Here is a 24,519-nt window from a genome sequence, read left to right on the forward strand (position 1 = left end):
TTTTTGTTTTCTTTCCTATTATTTTTAATTGATTCATTTCTTTTTTGGCTTGAAAAAATGATTTCAAAATCTCATAAATTGAATAAATCTTTTTTTCTATGTAATATTTTTTATCATATCTACACCCACATACACATATGCATTGATTATTCTTATATTAGTTTGTTTTCCTGTCTTTTTGTTTACGTAGGATTTCCGCAAAGCTGTCTCTGATGCCACGGAAAAGGCTGGACGCCCGGTGATTCCCAATAACATGTTGAATCAAATTTTAGATTATCTGCCTCAATTACAAAACTTCAATGAAGTTTTGCTTCATGATCTCGAAGAACGCTTAAAGGAATGGTAATATCTTCATTTTTTTTCTTTAATTTACCTTTGTACAAATTTATTTTTAAATCTGAGATAAATTTTCAGGAAATATTTTCAAGCAAAATGTTTCTTTTTTTCTCTCCAGTTTTTTTGTTTGCTTCTCTTTTTGTGTTATTTTTTTGTTAAATTTTTTTTGTTACTTTTTTCTCCTTTTTTCTTTATTCATTATTTTTTTTGTTATCTACTTTTTTCTTTTTCCTTTCCTTTCTTCCTTCTTTGAAAGCAAAACAAATGATATAAAATTCATTTTTGTGAATACACATACTTAAAACATTAAAATAATGCTCCAGAGAAATCTTAATTCATTGGATTAGTTAAAAATTGACAACCAAACGAAACATTCTAAAACACCTCTGAAACGCCTTTCATTAATTCCATTAGTAACCCTAAGTCCATGATCGCACTCAAAGAAAAAACATGTCTCCTTCTTGATCAACTTCTTTTAAAAAGTCATATAGCTGCACAAAAAAAAACTTAATTTTTATTTAAAAGAAAAAAAAAATTTGAATGCAAACATTGAATGCTCATCTAAAAATTTAACATTTTGTTGACAAATTACAGATTTTGCTGAGACTTGCAGACGATAATTTGTCGAGACAAATATTTGCAAAACACTTTCACCAGATTATTCTCAAAATGACACAAAAATCTTATGCGTTTGGTTTAAAAAGGACAGCACACAAAGATTATACAAATCCATTAAGTATAGTTTTTTTAAAACAAAAAATTCATTTTAATGGCAAAATGTCTCATCTGCCATTTTCTGCTTACATTAAGGTCAACAGCAGAGCGACCCAATTCTTTGTAAAAAGAGTTTAAATATCATACAATCATCATAATAATACCAGCTACAAACATGCAACCACTTTCTTCATTTGTTATATTTGGTTTTCCTTATCAACATATTTGGTTTTATCTAAATACCAAGTTGTGTCTTTCTCCTTACTGGTCCACAACATATATTTACACACTATTATGGATGAAGAATATGTTAGTGTTCTTAGGATTCTGGCTACAACTCCTTTTTAGTACTTCCAACTCCTTTCTAGAACCAACTTCTTCCTGCAATCCTGCATGACAAGGTTATTGAGTTCCTGCAACCCTGCATGACAAGGTTATTGAGTTTGTTTAGAAGTTTTAGAAGGGAGGAGCAAGTGCTTGTTTGATTGCAAAAGTTAAAAATACATGGAATAAGTTCAGGGAACTTCTACCATTACTAACCAACAGCGCGTTACCATTGTCTACTAAACCAAAGAGTTTCTCAGGTATTTATACATAGTGTGATGCATGGAAGTGAAATTTTGCTAATAAGGATTTAGAATGATACGATGGGTGTGTAATTTTTTTTTAATCTCAAACAAGATATATTGCTTCTCTGACGTGATTGGGCTACTATTTGAACCATGTCTGCAGAGGTACTATGTAAGTAGATGAGAGAAATGTTTGTTCACATTACATTTAAACTTCTGCAGCTTAGTACAAGCAGGAGACAAACGAAATGTCAAAGTTTAAATGTTCAAAGGAAGAAACTATTAGAGTAGAAAGCTTTCCGACATCTAGGGATCTCAATAGTGAAGGGGTGGGATTTTGTTGGTTGTCAGGTTAGTCAGGAGTATATATGTTGAGGAGGGGGGTACAAGTGCTATGAGTTCACTGGAGCATGTTTTATTTAAGTACTTGTAAAACAGGGATGCAATATTGCTGCAATGGGATAGAAGTTAGAGCTTGGCTGATAGTGCATGACCTATTAGATTAGGGATTCTTGGGGGGGGGGGGCTAGTGGTAGATGCATCCAGCCCACATGTGCCAACAATACTGCACGCATAGTCAAATTGTGGCTTTGTAAAGATATAGGATATTCTCTGGTGTGAATAAATCTTAAAGGCAAGATTAGATCTGATGACCTCAGTGGAAGATTAAATCTAGATAGTACAAGATGTGTGCTGAACTAGAGACTCCATTGGTTTGGTCACATTGAAAAAAATAAATGAGAGTTCTTGGGTAAGTAGAGTCAGTTTGTAAAAAAAGGTCAAAGAAGATATGGAAAGAAGTGATAAGGATGGATTTGAGAGAAAGAAGCATAAATAAAGACCTGGGCAGAGATAAGTTAGTTTGGAAGTCAATTTCTAAAAGTTGTACAACACATGCCACCATGTAAATCTGACATGAAACCAATTATTATGATGCTGATGCTCTTATTCTTTGTATTCATTTTCTAGGGACAAAGTGCAAACGATAGCCGATATATTTGTAAAAAAGGGCCCATTTCTCAAATTGTATGCATCGTATATCAGTAATTTTGAGAACACGCAGACTCTCTTTGATGAATGTTACAAAAAATACCCAGCCTTTGCAAATGTCGTCAAAGAATTCCAGGTATGTAAAATTTTATTGAAAACTAGCGGTACCCACCTGGCGTCACCCAAGAGTTTATTTATTTGCAATTTGTTTTGTGTTTCCTTTTAAAACTATGCAGGCGATTAGGTTCTTCATTATTGTAGCGAAAAAAAAAAAAAAGAAAAGAAACCGAAGAATTCTAATAGTTACAAAAGGGAGGTAAATGTTTTCTGGAAACTGAAAATCTTTGGCTAATTTAGCAAAATTTAACTTTCGCTAATTATCTTTGAAAATTGTTTTCTTTAATAATTAATTTTCTACTTTATAAGTTTTCATAATTTTTGGATATGTTCATACTGCAACATAACAATTCAGCAGATACTATTGGTTTCACATGAAATTCAATATTACATTTTTTGAATTTCGCTACAATAACGAAGAAGAACCAGCGATTGTTTGTTTCTTAAAAAAATTTTTCTCCGCTGAAAGAGAAGTAATTCTCTATAGAAAAATGCAGTTATGGTTTTTTTTCTTTTAATGGCTGGCATTTGAAAATATATTAGAGTTAGACAAAATATTTTCTGGAAGGAATTACACCAAATTATGTTTTCGAAAACAAAGACTGTTAGACATTCTTGACTTGTTTTTATATTCAACTAGCAGTATTAACCCGAATGCCCGAGAGTGTATTTATTTCCAAATTGTTGCCTTTTATTTTTTTTTAAACAATGCTAAATTTTTTTAACAAAAATATAAATTTTTCTCCAGCGCAAGAGAATTAACTCTGTAGCAACAAATATACTTATGTCCGTTTTTGTTTTTTATAGCAGCCATTTGAAAATAAATAAAAATGCTGAACGCATCTTTAAACTCCAATTATTTTTGTTTTTGTTTACTAAGATTTTAATTTCAATAATTAAAACAATATATTTTACATGTAAAATAAAATATGCATCAAGTGCGCTTGAAAGCCAAATCACAATGTAATATTAGGAAAATAAACAAATATTTTACTTGTTTAAAATTTATAACATAAATATATTTCAGAACTAAACTCCATCCTCAGTATGTTTTGTTTCTTTTTTTTCTTTTCTTCTTTCTTGCCATGGTGTAAAGTTGCAGAAAACAAAGACTGTAAAGAGCCGTGCGTTGTATCTCAACGGTTGTAAAAACATACTGAGGATGGAGTATAACTCCGAAATATATTTAATTTCAAACAAGTAAAATATTTGTTTATTTTCCTACTATTACGTTGTGATTTGGCTTTCAAGCGCATTTTGATGCATATTTTATTTTAATCAAATTAAATAAACGTTTCTATATGGAATTCACAGCCTTGACGATATTTTATGTGTTTTTTAATTATAACTAGCATATCACCAAGTTGTTTTTAGTTTGTTTTTTTTGTACTACCCTCTTCATATACACACATGGGTGAGGAGGTCGGAATCATGGTCTTCTTGGTTGGGAAATTAATCATGATTTCATTTTTTTTATTATTTGGTTCCTCCCTCATTAATGCCAGGTTACATAGTACAAGTTTCACTCTAATTTTAAATGAATAAAACCTTTGTTTTTTACTGATTGTCTTTTTTTCTTTCTTTCTTTTTTTTTTTAGGCGAGCCCCGTATGTGGTAACCTGGCGATTAAACATCATATGTTAAAACCAATCCAAAGAAATCCTCAATATCGATTATTATTAACAGGTAACAAATTGTTTCTATAGTGATGTGATTGGTCATCAAGATCTGATTGCTTTCAAGTCACCATTTAACTTATTTCTTTAGAAATGTAATTAAATGAAAGGTGCTTTTGTAAATTGGTGATCTTTTAAACCAACACACTTCAGGTGAAAACATTATTACTGTTATAACCCTGTTAAAGGGTTACAAAGAAAAACAGAATGCCAAAATAAAGTAACAACATGTATTGCAAAGCATACGATAGGTGCATTGTTCGTCGTAGCTGAGGAACGACCTAGGTTGGTCCACCGGATATCGACTGACACCTTATGGCTTAGTCTTCTAGTATTTATCGAGATTGGAATAGTCTATTAGTAGGTAAGATAGGTTAGTTTCGTCATAATACCCCCTTCCCATGCTGATAACTCCAGATTATGTATCGGTATTTTTTCCTCTTTGGTTGGATCATGAATGACTCGGTGATTTTTTTTTCCTTTGCCTGCTCGAACGTCGCGGTTCTGGTGTGACTTCGTGTATTAATCGCAAGAATTTAATGAAACAATTGATTACTTGCATCTTGCCCACAAGTAATTATGGGTCAATAAACCTCACCTCGGACCCTGCTTGTAATAATCCATCAGACAAGGGTGATATTGTTCCAGGGGTTGCCACTCGTGTTGTTAACTTGATGAACTGTCAATTTTGAAAAGACGCCAGGTAAAATGGTCCGGCAGTTCTTCCATATTGTGAAAAAACAATTTCCATGCTATTATTTTGCTGCACGTAATATCCTTGAGTGGCATTAACTCTTGGTAAATAATGTTCCAATACTGGGAAAAATAGAGTTGTGACTGATATCTGTTGCAATGTAGCTAAAGTTCTTATATCCGGTAAAAAATCGCCTGCAGGCGCATAGACATTTACGATTCAGTTGGTTGGCGAATGTGTCATCACTTTACGACTAGCGATAGAGTATCCTGTTTGATTTTGGTTTCTTCATTTGTGGCCAGCCGCTGTTCTCGTTAGGAGAGAGCTACTTTTGTTCAGTCTACAACAGTATCAGTTTGTTTGCGCCTTCTGTTTGGCTTTTCATGGGCTAGAACAGAAAAAGTTTCCTTTTAATTTGTTTTTCGAGGCATGGGCGTCTGTTGTATTTTTATTTTCATTTTGCAAAAATTGATTGACTGGTTCCATGATTTAAATTCATGAATCTAGTTCGACCTGAGTAGGTTAGTGGTATTCCTTAGTACATGATTTTTTTCGTTTTTTCCAATAATGTGACGTTCACTAAAAATTCACCTTACAAAGTTAATTTGCACACCATTAACAGCCTCTGCTGTTTTGTGTATTCTCATCATTGTGGGGTTATTCAATTTCTTCCAGGTCTCTCAATTTACTATCAAAAAGTCTGAATTGAGTTGCATTTTTTTCTTTATCATGAATTTTTATAGACACATATTTTCAGTCTCTGTCAAACACACTCGGGTTTTGTATTTAATTTAATTTCTGCAATGAATACATTTGTGTCCTATTTTTTTTTTTTTTTTTTATGTATTAAACATTTTCTTGGCAAATATGGACAGTCCTTAACCCAATGCAAATTACCACATCGATTACACAGAGACGGGATTTTTCTTTCTTCAAATTGTCGATAAGTGTGTCCTTTTTCCCTTACTTGTGTTTTATTTTTTACATGTTTTTTAAATTGTCTGTCTGCTTTTTTTATCTACGTAACTCTAGCTTGAATCTTTTTTAATAATTTCTATTTTCTAGCAGTAATTGTTGTTGCATGTTTAATAAATGTTTCAATATACTTTGCAAGGGGTCCATTTTTGTATGATGGGTAAAATACTAAATTTACAGAAATTTAACAAAACTGTGTTTAGATTAACCAGGTTTTAGTATTTTTAGAACAACTGGAGGGAAAAGGGAACAGTAATTCATTTCCTTCAATAACTTTGCAAACAAACATTGAACATACTGTTTTAAATTCCTTGAAAAGAATATTTCTTCTAAAAAGAATGTCCTTTTCATAGACGAGAAAGAATATATATAGTGATAGAAATATTCAATATTTTTCAAAGCTAATGTCTTTTTCCATAGAACAGAAAAAAATGTTGATCGTGATAAAAAAAACCGAAAACCGTATGTACTTTTTTTTTTTAGTAAGCCAAAAAAAAAGTTTGCTAACACACTTATTTAATGACGCGAAAAAAAACATGAATAATTCCTATTTCTCTTTCTTTTGTATTTACGGGTGTGTCAAGATGTTGTGACAGTGCCAAACAAAGAGAAGAAAAAAAATATGAAAATAATCTTACTTTCCACGAGTTTGCAATTCAAACTTTTATGTTCACACACTTATTTGTTGCTTTTTATTTGTATCTTAGAACATTGTCTATAGAGTTTCATACAAGTTGACCGGAAGACATACTTTATACTGATGATTTAGTACTTGCTTGTAAAATTAATAGAAGGCATACTTAAGTATGTTTTGTGTAAATGTATGCATGCCTGTGGAACTCTGTTCTGTTTTCCTGCTTTCTGACTGATTACAATATGGTCGTCTTCAAGTCCAATGTGAACAAGTTCTTCATGAACCATCCCCTTAAGTAGTCAACTTTCCACTACTAACAATTACTACAACATTTTCTAGTTGACTACTCTACTCTCATTAATCTTTATTCTTGAGTGGCCTCTGGGCCTTGATAAGTGGCGACTCCTTTGTATATAAAAAAAAAAAAATAAATAAATGATTCATAGATGGTTAACTTGCAGGAATGCTATGGAAAGTAAAGGTCTTCAAGTGAATGCCACCAAGACCAAAGTGATAATCAGCGGTTGCAGTGTTGCAAATTTTTTAAAAAGATGAAAGTTCTCCTGCTCAGTTTGTGAAAAGGGAATCGGAGCAATTCAATCTTTTGTCGTGCATGTGATCGTGTCTATAGACAGTGTTTCTGAGACACAAAAAGCAACAAACTCAGTACAGAACCCGGGTTTATTCCCCATTTTATCATAAAAGCTGTCAACTAAATGTGCTATTAATTCTATCACAATTAAGCATTTTTTAATATTGCACGAACAGCTTTAACCAACTACTCATTGTCTCGTAGTTTACATAAACCCCACTACACAACCTCTCTTGGCATTCTAACAAAACTTTTGCCAGATATGCAAAAGCAAAATACAGGAAGAAACAGGAAAAAAAAAAAAAATAAGTGCAGTGAAATTACTATAAAATTTTCTTCTAAGAGCAGTGTATTCTAGGAATATAATTATCCTAGGTATAGAATTATATCTGACAACTTTATTCGGCATTACATAATCCATGGATTGTTGATATGTTGTAAACCAAATGAAACGGGTTATTCAGAACAAATGCTGTTTGCTGATGATTTCGTATTTGAAATTAATGGAAGACATACTTAAAGACTTGAAGGAATGCTAAAGAAAGTAAAAGTCTTAAAGTGAATGTCATCAAGACCAAAGTGATAATCAGTTCCTCTGCTCAGTTTGTGAAAACGGAGTCGGATGCAATTCAATCTTTTGTGGTGCATGTAAACATTAGATACATAAGTGCAGTGGGATTACTCATGAATTGAAAAAGGATAACGAATTGATGTGCAAAAAGTGTAAGACAAAGATTGATGAGAACTTAAAAGTCAACAAAGTTTGTTTGGATCGTGAAGTTATTGAGGTTGTTGAAGTTTTGTTACCTTGGTGATTCTAGTATGATTGCAAGAGTTAGGAATGATAGGAAGTTTAAAAAATTTCCGCCATTACTAATCAACAGAGTATTATCACTGTTGACCAAGGGAGGAGTCTATCAGACATGTGTACAGTGCGATGTATAGAAGTGAAAATTGAGGACATGTGTTGCATGTGGAGAAATGATACTAGAATGATAAGATGTATAATGTGAGTTTTAAAGACAGGCTTAACTCTAATCACCTCAGGAAGATTAAATCTAGACAGTATATGGAGATATGTGCAGAGCAGAAGATTTCAATGGTATGGTTATTTTGAAAGAAAGGATAAGAGTTTGTGGGTTAGTAGATATATTACAGTTTAGGTAGCAGGCTCAGTTCGCAGAAAATGCTAAGGAAAATATGTAAGGAAGTTATAAGAATGTACTCAAAAAAGGATGAAGATCTGGTCAGAGATAGGTTAGTTTGGAAATCAATTTCTTAAAACTATCCAATGCGTATCAGTATGTAAAATGGATGTTAAACTGATGATGATGATAGCAGAAAGTTTATATGAACTGAGAAGTTTTTTCTTTTGTTTTTATTTTTTCTTTTGTTTTTGTTTTTTCCATTTTTTTTAATTGATTCTGTAAATATGCATAATACACAGAATACAAAAATGATTTTTTTTTCTTTTTTGCTTTTTATTACATTTTTTTTTTGTTTTTTGTTTCTTTTTAATCTTTGTTCCTTTTTTTCTTTTTTTTTCTTTTTTGTTTCTTTTTGTTTTTCTTTTTTGTTTCTCTTTGTTTTTGGTGTCCTTTTTTTTGTCAATTTTTCTTTCTCCTTTTTTTTTCTTTTTTTCCTCCTTTCTCATTTCTTTCTTTTACTCTTTTTCTTCATATTTCATGCTTCCTTTTTCTTTTCTCTACACCTTTCATCTTTCTCCTCGATTATTTTTCTCCTTTATCTTCCCCATCTTTTTTGTCCTTTTCCTCATTCCCTCCATTTACTTTTTTCTACAAACTAAAAATACCTGCTTCCTTGTCTAAACTACCCCAAACATTGACATTATTGTTTTTTTCTTTTCCCTTTACAAAACTGGGTCATATTCGACAAAGTTAAAATTAAAAACAATTTTCCTCTACAAAACAGCCAAATACAACCATGAATTTGAAGACATAAAGAATTTAGAGACTTTTACCAAAATTACTTGATTCAACATTAAATAATCCGAAAAGGGTTGATATGCCATAAAACAAAACAACCATTTACTTTTCCTCCTCCTCCCTTTTTACATTTATGATACTCTTTTTTCTTCTGTTTCTTCCTCCTCTTCCCCCCCACGTTTCTTCCTCCTCTTTCTGCCTCCTTTCTCATTTTCTTTTTCTCTTCTCCCTTCACCTTTATTCTTTTTTTTTTATCTTTTCCATTTTCATCGAACCCTTCGTCTTTTCTTTCCAGATTACCTGCGATATCTCGAACCCAGTTCACCTGATTATAAAAATGCCCAAAGTAAGTAAATCGATATTTCTTTCAAATAAAGCATTTTCATTTTTATTTTTTCTTAAATTTCGAAAAAATAATTAAAAAGAAAAGAGTGCGGGGGGAGGGGGGGATTATTCCCGATTATATGTAGACACAACTCTATCACAATAACAATTTAGGATGTTAATGTTTTACCCCTAATGAAATATATTAAGAACACAGCATGAAATGAACAACAAAACTTATTTTCAACAATAAACAAGAGAATTTATTTCACAGCAGGAAGTTGAAGTTAGGATTGTGGTAGAGGAAGAAGGAATAGAAAGTTCTTTTTTGGATCTGTGTTGGTCAGTTGGTATATTCGCTGTGTCGTCCCCAGTTAATAACAGTTATCTCCAAGTGGAGGCCGTCAATGCTAGGTAGTAGGGGATGAGAGAGGAGAGGTGTTGCTTAACTGTAGGTTTGGTCCTGGCTGATGATTCACTGTAGTTCCAAAAAATAGTTTTTTAGAGGACTGATGAATCAATCAATGCGCTCTGTTAGCTGATTGGCTAATGTGTGGCCGCACAGCTCAGAGGTGGGGTGGGGGGCATTGATTCACAAGAGAAAATAGGTCTTTGTGATTGCTACATCAATACTCTGTTTAATAAAACTATGTAAGCAGACGTGATGGTGAGGAAAGTTTCTGAATATTTTTGAGATGAGGATTGATTATTTGGATTCTTCGGATTACTGTTCTCATCTTGTATGCTATTTTCACAAAGTTTCGGTCGATGTAACCTCCAACCTTTTTCACATAAGATTCAATAGATTATTGCCTCTGCAGAATCGACAAGACATCAAAAGAAGGGAGATCACAGATGCATTATTTTATGTGTATATTTTGAAGAATGCATTTATGGGGCACAAACGTCTGAAGGTTTCTAAAGTATTCAATCCGGTTCTATGGAGTTCTTAAGGTACACTTGAAAGTCATGAGAAAGACTACAACAAAATATGTGAGCATCATAGATACAGTTACATCACCTCACTTTGTTATGTATATTGGGACCCTATGCCAGTACATAGCGATTAAGTTAACTAGTATGAATTTTGACGAGGATCATATCAGTACATGTCATTGATTTTCCAAACATTATTTATTACTAAAATTAAAACATGAAATACTTGGCTAAAAAAAAAAAAATATTCGATAATTATCAAGTGAACTTTCCCCTGCAAACCATGTTTAGGATTTTAAGTCAGCTTTTCAGTTGGCGAATCCCCTCAAGCAGTGTCCCAATGGAGTCGATCTCTGATGCCTATGTTTATAATTATCAGATGACCAGGGTGTGCATCAATCTGGTCTTTGAGCTGAATGTGATGTTTCTGTCATTCCATATAGGCTTTTAAACTTAAGGTCTTGGTTGTAATATCGTAGCAATTTTTTTTTTTTTTTATGCATTTTCACCCCAAACAAGGCACAATGCCACTCTGATGTTGAGGCTACTATCTGGGACATCATTTGCTATTTGTTACATTTACTATCTGGCACATCATACTGTGTAGGGAGTTGAGCAGCAAGATTTTGGACTTGAGTGTTAAGTTTTTTCCCTTGTATTGAGATATAAAAGTTCTGTTCCCTTGTGATAAGGTTTTAGAGTGATCTCCCTTGTTGAATGTTGGTTATTTAGCTGGGAAAATAAAGATGGCAGTTTGGACAAACTTGATTTATGTAACACATAAAGTAACATTGGGTGTGTAAAAAAAAAATATCAAGAACAGTATTTTCCATTTAAGGTTAAAGTAAGCATAAGATTGTAATGTTTTTTAATCTTGTTTTTTTTATTTTCTTTATACTTTTTTTTAGTTTTGTCATGTAGTTTCATTTCAATTTAATTAAAATTTTTATAATTTTATTCATTTAATTTTTTTTATCATCATGGAGTCGCTATTTACTCCTACAATTTCATATTCATTTTTTTCAATCTTGTTTACAGCTGCCTTGAATATTGTCAGTGAAGTATCCAATCATGCAAATGAGAGCATAAGACAAGAAGTAAGTTCATTTCGTTTTTCTTTCATTTTCATTTTTTTTTTCATTCTTTTCTTCCATATTTTTTAATTTTTTTTTTCTTCATTTTTTTTGTCCTTTTTTCTTTCGTTTTTTCCTTTAATTTTTAAAGAAAATTTTAATTCATTTAATTCCGCATTTTTTAATTCCCCCCCCCTCTTTTTTTTTTTTCATCATTAGTTAATTTTTTTTTTCTTTTCATAATCATCAGCGTGTTGTAGAGATGAGACAACGAAATGGAGTTTCATTCTATATTAATAAACAAACTTTATTTGTTATATTTGTTACTAGTGTTAGTAGAAAGAAAGGGCAAAGTCTTCAGTGTATTCACGTGTGTGTGTGTGTGTGTGTGTGTTTTTTAGCGTGATAAATAAAGTTCCTTTGGGTACCGCACGTGGAAACAAATGGGAGTTTGAAAAGAACCATTGTTAGCTTGTAGTATTCACGTTCAGCCTGAAGCCAGTGAATGAGGGAGAGATGGTTTGTGATTTCACTTTTTATGTACTTGGTCACGTGATTGAGAGCTGGCTTGTGATTGGACAAACCAGGAGGACATGGATTTCAAATCTCGAATCATGAGAATTAGCTCCTGCCTATGATCATAGCAAGTGTAGGCTGCTACAGTGCTACTCCATGCTAGTCTTGTTCACCTCTACACGTTGTCCTCTTAACACTTTTCTTTTTCTACAATTCCTTGTAGAATTGTTTTTTCAAAACCTGATGCATGTTTGACATAACTGCACCATTTTCCTCCTTCAGTTGATCATCATATAGCTCGACTGAGATGAGATTGTTTCTCACTTCCTCATTAGTAATGTCGTCCTTGTTGAGGATCTTTCAGAAGCATTTCCTCTTCTATCTCATCTGTATTTGTCTATCCATATCATCAATTAGGGTCCATCTTGCACACAACAGAAATATGGAGATGACCGGGGCATGCATCAATCTGGTCTTTGAGCTGAATGTGATGTTTCTGTCATTCAATATGGGCCTTAGTTTGGCCAGTACTACTATTGTCTGCGTAATTCTTGCAAGGAGTTCAGACTTGAATCCATTGGTACTTGAAGTTGTTGATGACTTCCAGTTTCTTGCTTTTGAACTTAAGGTCTTGCCAGTAATGAATGATCTTCAGAATACCAAAAGTCATTTTGCAATGCTCCCAGTCTTCTGCCTTCCTTGGCATGCTACTGCTTTGACAAACTCATAGCACTAGTGCCCCTTTGACGTACATACCCCCAATTGACCCAACAAGCAGCAAAATTCCACCCCTTTACTGTTGAGATCTATAGATGCCGGAAAGCCTTCTACTCTATTAGTTTCTTCCCTGGATTGCTAGACTTTGGAATTCCCTCCCTGTTTCCTGCTTCTCTGACTGTGCTAAACTGTAGAAGCTTAAATGTAATGTGACCAGATACCTCGTTGCTTAACTCTCAACAGTGCTCTGTTAGACATGATCCCAAATAGTAGCCCTTATGTTGCAAGTGGCAATGTGCTTTGTTTGTATGATAGAAGCTGGTTTACCCGGAGAGGTTAACCTTTTGTCATGAACATCCTGGGAACGGTAACCGATGTATGTTTGCTGGCAGGGAGTTGCCATTGAGACTCTTCTGCTCCACTGGTGGATGACTCCAGGCCGCGTCAGGGTTAACAAACAGTATTCCAGAAAGCAATAAACATACCTCAGTCTATTGGGTTTCTTCCTCTCCATTATTGTTCATTTCAGGCCATGATGGCAACAGTTCCAAGGGGGAGGGGAGAGTTTCTTGGTTTTTCTTTCAACCATCTCCCGTCTGTAATACTTTGGAAATTCAAGTGGTGGCATACCTCTTTTTTTTTTTGAGCTGTCTACAACTTCTCGGTGCTATTATTCTTGCTGGGAATGATGCCGGCGTCTTGATGTTTAAGGCAGATCAACAACACACAACACAATTGTAATATATATAAGAAAATCTTAACTATTCATTTTTACAAGAAATATTCACAATATTTTATAATAAAAACAGTTAACAACTCATAACAATTAACTTTAACCATTCAACTTTTAAAAGAAAACTAACTAACCTTAGCTATTCTTAACTAATGCTGTGAAAGAGGATGTGCCCCCACCCTTTTACGGAGAGACAAAAACATCAACGACGAAAATACAATGAGTCCTGGCAAATTGCGTTGTTATCTCCTTCCCTGCATTTTTCTGTAAGTGAGCAAATCGCCAGAAGGCGATTTAGGGGGTGGGGGGACAACACAGTGGCACATGCAAAACACAGTGCCACATTTGGAGTGAAAAAAAAAAATCAGTGCTAGTCCTGTTCATTTTTGGATGCTGTCCTCCCATCTCTCTCTTTGATCACAACTCATATATGCAAGAGAAGTACAGAGATAACCAGGGAGCACATAAATCTTGTTTGTGAGCTGATTTTTCTGTCATTCTGTATGGGTTCTAGTTTGACCAGTACTTCTATAGTCTGCATAATTCTTGAAATCGAACACTCAAACATTGGTAAAATATTTACATTCCTCTAGAGCCATTCTAACTTCATTTGTTATGTGGTCTGAAGGATTGTGAGAATATCAAAGATGATATTGCAAACCTCCCAATCTTCTGCCTTTCTCAGCGTGCTCGTCAACATCAGTCCTGTCCATGCTCGAATGCTGTCCTCTTTTTCTTTCCCCCGCTGTACAGTTCCTTGCATGATTGTGTTTACAAGATGAATGTGTGATATGACCGCTTCATTTTCACCTTTTAATAAATGGTCATTAGATTCTCATATGGCCTGTTCTTCACTTTGCCATCAATAATGTAGTTTCTGTATGAGATGTTGAGAATCTTTCAGAAGCATCTTATCACTATAGCCAGTATTCTTATTTCCGTTCCGCAATTAGGGCCCACAACTTCCACACAACAGAAATATGGAGATAACCAGGGACCGCATCAATCAATATTTTAATGTTTCTGTAATTCCATATATGACATAATCACATTGACACACCAGTTCTTGTTAAATCATGAAGTTAAGCAACATTGAGCCTGGTCACTACCAGATGGGTGACCAATTTTGAAATTCCAAGCACTGTATATAAGTGGATGTCGACACCTCTCTGCAAGAGTTGCAAAAACCTGACATTATCATCTCCCTAACGGAGATATTCATGTGTCTGGGGACCGCTTTTCATACTCCCATGGATGGAATTTCCTCCTTTGCAGGAAGCTGGTTAGACTCACATAGGGTTCATGCCATTTCCATCCATTCCAATTCTGCCATTGTTTGCACAATTCTTGCACGAACGTCAAGCGTGGATCCATCATCCGTCATAATCGTCCCAAGGTACTTAAAACTTTTGATGGCTTCCAGTTTCTCGTTTCTGACCTTTGTTTTTTGTTGACGCAAGTAGTTTTGTTGGTCATCACTTTGGCCATCACTTTGGTCATCACTTTGGCCATCACTTTGGTCATCACTTTGGCCATCACTTTGGTCATCACTTTGGTCATCACTTTGGCCATCACTTTGGCCATCACTTTGGCCATCACTTTGGTCTTTTCCGTTCAGCACCTGCAAGTTCATTGATGCTGACCAGAACTTTTACATTCTTGGAATTTGTCAATCCTAATTCTCTCCAAAAGATGTCGAATGTTAGAGATAGCAGACAACTCTGTCTGACTTCGGCTAAATCATTAATCCTAGTAACTATTGGGCCCTGAATGACTATTGATTGCATTTGGTTTTATTTTCAGGATTATATACAGAAACTCATGGGTATACAGTATGCTTTGATTGGAGAATTTGAAGTGATTAAACCAGGACGGGTAAGTATGAAAATTTATAGATGCACTTAGTGTCTTTGTGTGAAACAGATTATTATGTCATAATATATTATTATTATATATGATGAAGTGATACATAAATAATATAAGTATGAATAAAATTACAACCATAAATATTATCTTTTATATCAGAATCTACTATTCGATGGGCAACATAGAGCAATTAACAAACAAGAAAACTTGATGAAAATAAAATTGAATAAATGACAATATTTATTAATCCATCAAAACTTTAAACAAGAAATTATAATAAAGTTGTGGTCCCTAAATGCCAAGAAGCTTTGGAATTCCTTTCCTGCTACCTGCTTCTCTTACTGTATTGATACACAGAAGTTCAAAGGTAATGTTAACCAGTATCTTGTTAATCATTCTTAGGCATAGTCCCAATTAGTAGCCCCTTATGTCCAAGTGGCGATATGCCTTGTTTGGGGTGAAGGTGAGTAAAAAAAAAAAAAAATTCCTTAACCCATGGTTTTTCAAGGGTAGGCTCTTTTTATCAGAAGATAAAAATCAATAAAAATGTATTACTGGTTAACACATTGTTTTCCTTCTGGTAACTTCATTGATTATTTGGTCCTTTACTTTGACATTTTCATCCTCTTTTAATCCTATTGAAGATGTGTTTTAATTCACAAAAATGTTTATTTTTTCTCTAATCTTTTCAAATTCATGCTGACCAGTGATATATATTTTTACTGATGAAAAGAACTTATACTTGAAAATCCAGTGTTAATGATTTTTCTTTATTACAATTCCTTGTTTGAATTTTGGATGGATTAATAAATATTATAATGTATTCAATTTTTATTTTCATCATTAATTTTTCTTTGTTATATATGATATATCTATGTATAAAGTAATAACATTTGTGTGTGTCTGTGCATACAACTCTCCTACAGTCCACACCATTGGACTGATCATCACCAAACCTGGTATACGATGGTCCCCCACCTAGGGACATTGCACACCATTTTCCAAGATAACGGTCAAAGGTTAAGGTCATATTTGGTGCGGCTCTTCATAAACTCCCCAACTAGGGATGATGCACACAAAGTTGGGTTCGTCACCATTCCAGGGGCTGCCACCATGACGCCGGCCAACTTCTTTGTGAATTTGAATCGGATCACTCTCCTCAACCTCCATCACCTCAACCAATCTTCATAGTTCATAGTTGGATTTCAGTCACTTACGGAGCTAGTTAAAAAATTTTAAACACCTTAAGCAACAGTTGCTTTTATAATATCTACTTACTGCAAGGCTGCCCGTATGTGTAAATATATATATATTTTACACACACATATATAATGATTACCATAACATTTCTTTACTCAAAAAGGTTGCAGTGTCCAATTGTGCGTACACGGGTGGTTCAGCAACCCAGATTTATTTTTGCAAACATGAGATTTTGTGTAGCTCATTAGACTCGTCCACATGAACCATCACACTTGATCAGACTAAAGTGTGTCTTGGATGTTCAGCACTGAGATATATATATATATATATATATATATATATATATATCACGCTATTTTTTTCTATTGATACTCATTTTTGCGTGGGTAATATCATTAAAAAATTTAGTCCTCACAGCCGGGTATAAAGATATCCACACAGTGAAAAATGTGATTGTCATAGATTAGTCTGCTGAGCTATATGAGATCCCATGGCAGCAACCAACCATGTCAGTGTCGAATTGAACTAAGTATAAATGGAAACCAATAGCCTTGTGTACCTCCACATTTCTATTATAAGTTATCTCCATTTATTAGGTTGCTGGTCTTATTTTTTATTTTTTTAAATATAAATAAAACAATAGATGTATGTGTGTGTAAATATCTAACCGATAAACTCTTAAACTATTGGTCACATAACACTGAAATTAACAGAAAATAGTAATCATACGCCAAGGATGGTTTATAATGAATAAAATCTTTGTTTGGATGGATGAATAACGCGTACAGAAATATGTTGGCAAGTTGAAATACAAAATGTTCATTTTAACTTGCTATTGCTTTTGCGCATGTACATAATCATTTATAGCTCAAAGTGGATTAATTTTAAATCTTTTTTACCTGTCAAAAGCTCAGACGGTAGGGAATGTAACTGGAGTACTAAATGTTTTGATTTCAATTCTAGCTGGTGGCACACAAGTTATTTTTTTTTTTTACTTTTGAAATCAGTACTATGTATTAGGTACAATATAATATTCAATAGAGAATTGGCTGTTTAATAATAAATACAAAATCTGCATGAATTAAAATAGATTTTTTATGACCTGGCTCACTCCCTGTTAGTTTTAAACAAAGTGGAAACAAAATTAATCCTTTTTATTCAAACGATTTTGGGCCCTGTCGGTGGGGCATTAGAATACACCGACTGCCCCCCTGCAATGGAGGTCCTGGATATAACCTTAAACTATATCCAGTGGTGAGGCCCCAGCTTGTGGGCTTTGGGGAGTGTGGAGCCACCCTTTAATTGCCATTGCTCCCAGGTCGACTCTGACCCGGAGTGGTAGTACCTGTTAGGGTTCCAACTATGGGTAAAATAGAAACCGACTTGAAAACAACAAATATATTCTATTAAAAATTTTCTTCAATGTTTGGATTCGGCATTAAATAACCCGAAAAGGATTGATATGCCGTAAAACAACCAACCAACCAATCAAACGATTTTGTCTTTTTTACAGAAACTAGTCAAGATGGGAGAATTGCAAAAATTATCCAGAAAAGAAATGCAGCCGAGGGTTTTCATTTTAGTAAGCATTAAAATCAGTTTTTTTATTTAATTTCTTTTTTTACTTTTATTTCAAGTTTTTTGTTTTTAATTATTCTGTAACAGAGTGCGCATGAGCACATGAGAAAATATCAGCAGCAGCAAAGGATGGCTGGCTTGCAAAGAGATTAGCAGCAGCAACCAAAAAACGTGTGCATGCAAATTAGAAAGTGTGCACGAGAAGAAAAATGCGCCGCGTGGTCAGAAGAGAAAGAAAACACAATGTTAAAGAAAATACATGTGTAAAGTCGAGGCCAAAAATGGGCCAGCTGTGGTTGGCATGCAGTCAGAGGAAGAAGAAAAGTGTACACCGGGTGAGATGGATATGTGCCAGCGAGAGACTTTTTAAGTCGTGTCGATATGGGGAAAGTAACAATAATAAAAAAAAATTTATTAAGAAAAGAAATTATTATATTTGTATTATAGGGGTAAAATTGCCCCCAAATCATTTGTCCATTCGTTTGTTCACACTTTTTTTAATAAACCATGCCTTGGATTTTTTCGAAATTTTGTACAAACATTAGTCATTGTGTAAGTAAATTTTTTACTTGTGAAGCAAGGTCCCGCATGTTTGGCTTGTTTTTTTAATATAGAGAGAATTTTGGACAAGAATGCTTATCTGTCCCTTTTCAAAGATCAAAACGAAGATATAATGCTGCTAAACTTAATGTCTAGAATCCTTATCCCAATTTTGATAAAAATCCTTTAGATTTTGATTTTTGAAAATGTCTAAAAATTTGTGGCTTAAGCTTAAGCTGTTTTCAGAAGAAATTGAAATTTAGGTGATCTTGCTTGATTGGTGTTGAATGACTCTGGATAAAACTTCTTAAAAATCGGAAGTTTTACAAAAGTCTTCAATCCGCTCTTTGTTCTTTTTACATGAAACTTTCCAAACTTTTCGCTGGAAAAACGATTGCATCATTCTACTGCTCTAGAAGGTATCTCACTCTCGATGCAATCCTCTACCTGTATAAGAACGATATAGGCCCTAAATTGGAGTATTGTGGTTACATCTGGAGAGGTGGGGAGCTTCTCCGAGAACCCTTCTCTGCCTTAACAGAGTTCAAACCCAGCTTTGAAATCTTACTAGGTGATGCCCTTTTCTCCTCCCTCTAACCTCTTTTCCACAAAAGAGGTGCGACAAGCCTGTCTCTACTGTCCCGATATTTTCATAGCAAGTGCTCGTCTGAACTTCAATCTATGGTCCTCCCACTAAACTTTCATGGAAAGCGCTCGTCAAGCTACAACCACTACCAACAAGTTCCCTCATTCTGTATCTGTGTTTAAATTTAGACAAATTCCATGAACAAAGTTTCTTTGCTAGAATTGCCCACTTGTGGAACTCTGTTTTACTGCCTTCTTCCCAACTGACTACAATATGGTCATCTTCAAGTCCAATGTAAACAAGTTCTTGCTCTCCTGCCCCCTTAAATAATTAAATTCTACTTAATTTCTACCAAAAACGATCACTTAACTGTTGTCTTAGTGACCAACTTACATTCATCATTCATGCCTTCAGGCCTAATGTTTGGAATTAGTGTACAAGTTTTTACAAAAACTTACTGGAAAGGAAAAAAAATCTGGTCAGATAAGAACTTGCTATAACACTCATTTCATTCTTGACTAAAGAAGATGAAAGATTGCTGAAAATTTTCAAAAAATAAAATACAGACGTGCTTCTGGACCAAGAGTTAGAACACAAGACTTATGAATGAAATTTTCAAATTTTTGTATTTTGTTTTTTAGTTTCTATTAAGCCAATTCTACATAGAACCTGTGGCGTAATGGATAAAGTACTAAGTAAAATTCAGTTCTAATCACATTGAAGGTCCAATCCAAATATGGGTGATACTAAGAATACAGTTGCAAATCGTTTAAGATATCTATCCAGTCATGGCTGATGGAACGAAAGCATTATACCCCCGTAGATAAAATAAAAAGTTCCGTTTGAAATTTTGTAAAGATTTTTGAGTTGAATAGAAAGAATCCAAAGTTTCACAAGAAATACCTAAAGAAGGTTGTAGGTTATGTTGGCTGAAATCATGCACATAATGACAATAATCCAATAATGAATAACCCAAATAATATGGATATCCTGTAAATATCATTAGAATGAATGCAAAGAGATTGTATAAGCATCTATGGTAGCGACTCAAACATGTTGTTTCATCCTTTAACTACTTCTTCGTCCTATCTCTTTTTGTCTCTGAGTCTGTCAATCTCTCTCTCAGTCTCTAGTGCACGAAAATGTAAAACATAAAATGTATTTTTAACATCTATATATTAATACGATAGCATGTGTGTTCCTTCGTGTGTCACGCTTGCATCTTATTTCTTCTGAGTGACTGTTGTTTAATTGTTATTTTGGTGATAATTTATATTTAGTTGTTATTTTGGTGATGATTTATATTTAGTTGTTATTTTGGTGATGATTTCTATTTAATTGTTATTTTGGTGATGATTTATATTTAATTGTTATTTTGGTGATGATTTATATTTAGTTGTTATTTTGGTGATGATTTATATTTAATTGTTATTTTGGTGATGATTTATATTTAGTTATTATTTTGGTGATGATTTATATTTAGTTGTTATTTTGGTGATGATTTATATTTAATTGTTATTTTGGTGATCATTTATATTTAGTTGTTATTTTGGTGATGATTTATATTTAATTGTTATTTTGGTGATGATTTATATTTAATTGTTATTTTGGTGATGATTTATATTTACTTGTTATTTTGGTTATGATTTATATTTAGTTGTTATTTTGGTGATGATTTATATTTAGTTGTTATTTTGGTGATGATTTATATTTAGTTGTTATTTTGGTTATGATTTATATTTAGTTGTTATTTTGGTGATGATTTATATTTAATTGTTATTTTGGTGATGATTTCTATTTAGTTGTTATTTTGGTTATGATTTATATTTAGTTGTTATTTTGGTGATGATTTATATTTAGTTGTTATTTTGGTGATGATTTATATTTAATTGTTATTTTGGTGATGATTTATATTTAGTTGTTATTTTGGTGATGATTTATATTTAGTTGTTATTTTGGTGATGATTTCTATTTAATTGTTATTTTGGTTATGATTTCTATTTAATTGTTATTTTGGTTATGATTTATATTTAGTTGTTATTTTGGTGATGATTTATATTTAGTTGTTATTTTGGTGATGATTTCTATTTAATTGTTATTTTGGTGATGATTTATATTTAGTTGTTATTTTGGTGATGATTTATATTTAGTTGTTATTTTGGTGATGATTTCTATTTAATTGTTATTTTGGTGATGATTTCTATTTAATTGTTATTTTGGTGATGATTTATATTTAATTGTTATTTTGGTTATGATTTATATTTAGTTGTTATTTTGGTTATGATTTATATTTAGTTGTTATTTTGGTGATGATTTATATTTAATTGTTATTTTTGTGATGATTTATATTTAATTGTTATTTTGGTGATGATTTATATTTAATTGTTATTTTGGTGATGATTTCTATTTAATTGTTATTTTGGTGATGATTTATATTTAATTGTTATTTTGGTGATGATTTATATTTAGTTGTTATTTTGGTGATGATTTATATTTAGTTGTTATTTTGGTGATGATTTATATTTAGTTGTTATTTTGGTGATGATTTATATTTAGTTGTTATTTTGGTGATGATTTATATTTAATTGTTATTTTGGTTATGATTTCTATTTAGTTGTTATTTTGGTTATGATTTCTATTTAATTGTTATTTTGGTTATGATTTATATTTAATTGTTATTTTGGTTATGATTTATATTTAGTTGTTATTTTGGTGATGATTTCTATTTAATTGTTATTTTGGTGATGATTTATATTTACTTGTTATTTTGGTGATGATTTATATTTAATTGTTATTTTGGTGATGATTTATATTTAATTGTTATTTTGGTGATGATTTATATTTAGTTGTTATTTTGGTGATGATTTATATTTAATTGTTATTTTGGTGATGATTTATATTTAATTGTTATTTTGGTGATGATTTCTATTTAATTGTTATTTTGGTGATGATTTATATTTAGTTGTTATTTTGGTGATGATTTCTATTTAATTGTTATTTTGGTGATGATTTCTATTTAATTGTTATTTTGGTGATGATTTATATTTAATTGTTATTTTGGTTATGATTTATATTTAATTGTTATTTTGGTGATGATTTATATTTAATTGTTATTTTGGTGATGATTTATATTTAATTGTTATTTTGGTTATGATTTCTTTTTAATTGTTATTTTGGTTATGATTTCTTTTTAATTGTTATTTTGGTGATGATTTATATTTAATTGTTATTTTGGTGATGATTTCTATTTAATTGTTATTTTGGTGATGATTTATATTTAATTGTTATTTTGGTGATGATTTATATTTAGTTGTTATTTTGGTGATGATTTATATTTAATTGTTATTTTGGTGATGATTTATATTTAATTGTTATTTTGGTTATGATTTCTATTTAATTGTTATTTTGGTGATGATTTATATTTAATTGTTATTTTGGTGATGATTTCTATTTAATTGTTATTTTGGTGATGATTTATATTTAATTGTTATTTTGGTTATGATTTATATTTAGTTGTTATTTTGGTGATGATTTATATTTAATTGTTATTTTGGTGATGATTTATATTTAATTGTTATTTTGGTTATGATTTCTATTTAATTGTTATTTTGGTGATGATTTATATTTAATTGTTATTTTGGTGATGATTTATATTTAATTGTTATTTTGGTGATGATTTCTATTTAATTGTTATTTTGGTGATGATTTCTATTTAATTGTTATTTTGGTGATGATTTCTATTTAATTGTTATTTTGGTGATGATTTATATTTAGTTGTTATTTTGGTGATGATTTATATTTAATTGTTATTTTGGTGATGATTTATATTTAGTTGTTATTTTGGTGATGATTTATATTTAATTGTTATTTTGGTGATGATTTATATTTAATTGTTATTTTGGTGATGATTTCTATTTAATTGTTATTTTGGTGATGATTTATATTTAATTGTTATTTTGGGGATGATTTCTATTTAATTGTTATTTTGGTGATGATTTCTATTTAATTGTTATTTTGGGGATGATTTATATTTAATTGTTATTTTGGTGATGATTTATATTTAATTGTTATTTTGGTGATGATTTCTATTTAATTGTTATTTTGGTGATGATTTATATTTAGTTGTTATTTTGGTGATGATTTCTATTTAATTGTTATTTTGGTGATGATTTATATTTAATTGTTATTTTGGTGATGATTTATATTTAGTTGTTATTGTGGTGATGATTTATATTTAGTTGTTATTTTGGTGATGATTTATATTTAGTTGTTATTTTGGTGATGATTTATATTTAGTTGTTATTTTGGTGATGATTTATATTTAATTGTTATTTTGGTGATGATTTATATTTAATTGTTATTTTGGTGATGATTTCTATTTAATTGTTATTTTGATGATGATTTATATTTAGTTGTTATTTTGGTGATGATTTCTATTTAATTGTTATGTTGGTGATGATTTATATTTAGTTGTTATTTTTGTTATGATTTATATTTAGTTGTTATTTTGGTTATGATTTATATTTAGTTGTTATTTTGGTGATGATTTATATTTAATTGTTATTTTGGTGATGATTTATATTTAATTGTTATTTTGGTGATGATTTCTATTTAATTGTTATTTTGGTGATGATTTATATTTAGTTGTTATTTTGGTGATGATTTATATTTAATTGTTATTTTGGTTATGATTTATATTTAGTTGTTATTTTGGTGATGATTTATATTTAGTTGTTATTTTGGTGATGATTTATATTTAATTGTTATTTTGGTGATGATTTATATTTAGTTGTTATTTTGGTGATGATTTCTATTTAATTGTTATTTTGGTGATGATTTATATTTAGTTGTTATTTTGGTTATGATTTATATTTAGTTGTTATTTTGGTGATGATTTCTATTTAATTGTTATTTTGGTTATGATTTATATTTAGTTGTTATTTTGGTGATGATTTATATTTAGTTGTTATTTTGGTGATGATTTATATTTAGTTGTTATTTTGGTGATGATTTATATTTAGTTGTTATTTTGGTGATGATTTATATTTAGTTGTTATTTTGGTGATGATTTATATTTAATTGTTATTTTGGTGATGATTTATATTTAGTTGTTATTTTGGTGATGATTTATATTTAATTGTTATTTTGGTGATGATTTATATTTAATTGTTATTTTGGTGATGATTTCTATTTAATTGTTATTTTGG

General features: G+C 31.5%; 1 protein-coding gene across 8 annotated transcripts in view; it reads left to right on the forward strand.

Annotated features, from left to right (window-relative positions):
* Window positions 1–24,519, forward strand: part of LOC145260350 (uncharacterized) — a 359,041-nt gene that overhangs the window by 263,995 nt on the left and 70,527 nt on the right. For all 8 annotated transcript variants that reach the window (XM_080118276.1, XM_080118279.1, XM_080118282.1 and 5 more), the window contains 7 exons: window positions 191–342; window positions 2,589–2,745; window positions 4,325–4,412; window positions 9,539–9,589; window positions 11,542–11,600; window positions 15,346–15,417; window positions 18,122–18,190. In XM_080118276.1, the coding sequence (XP_079974402.1) occupies window positions 191–342; window positions 2,589–2,745; window positions 4,325–4,412; window positions 9,539–9,589; window positions 11,542–11,600; window positions 15,346–15,417; window positions 18,122–18,190 (648 nt within the window). The remainder of the gene's footprint in view (window positions 1–190; window positions 343–2,588; window positions 2,746–4,324; window positions 4,413–9,538; window positions 9,590–11,541; window positions 11,601–15,345; window positions 15,418–18,121; window positions 18,191–24,519) is intronic.

The sequence above is a fragment of the Euprymna scolopes genome, chromosome 36, assembly GCF_053919585.1.
Source record: "Euprymna scolopes isolate OS-2025 chromosome 36, ASM5391958v1, whole genome shotgun sequence".
Lineage (NCBI taxonomy): Eukaryota > Metazoa > Mollusca > Cephalopoda > Sepiida > Sepiolidae > Euprymna > Euprymna scolopes.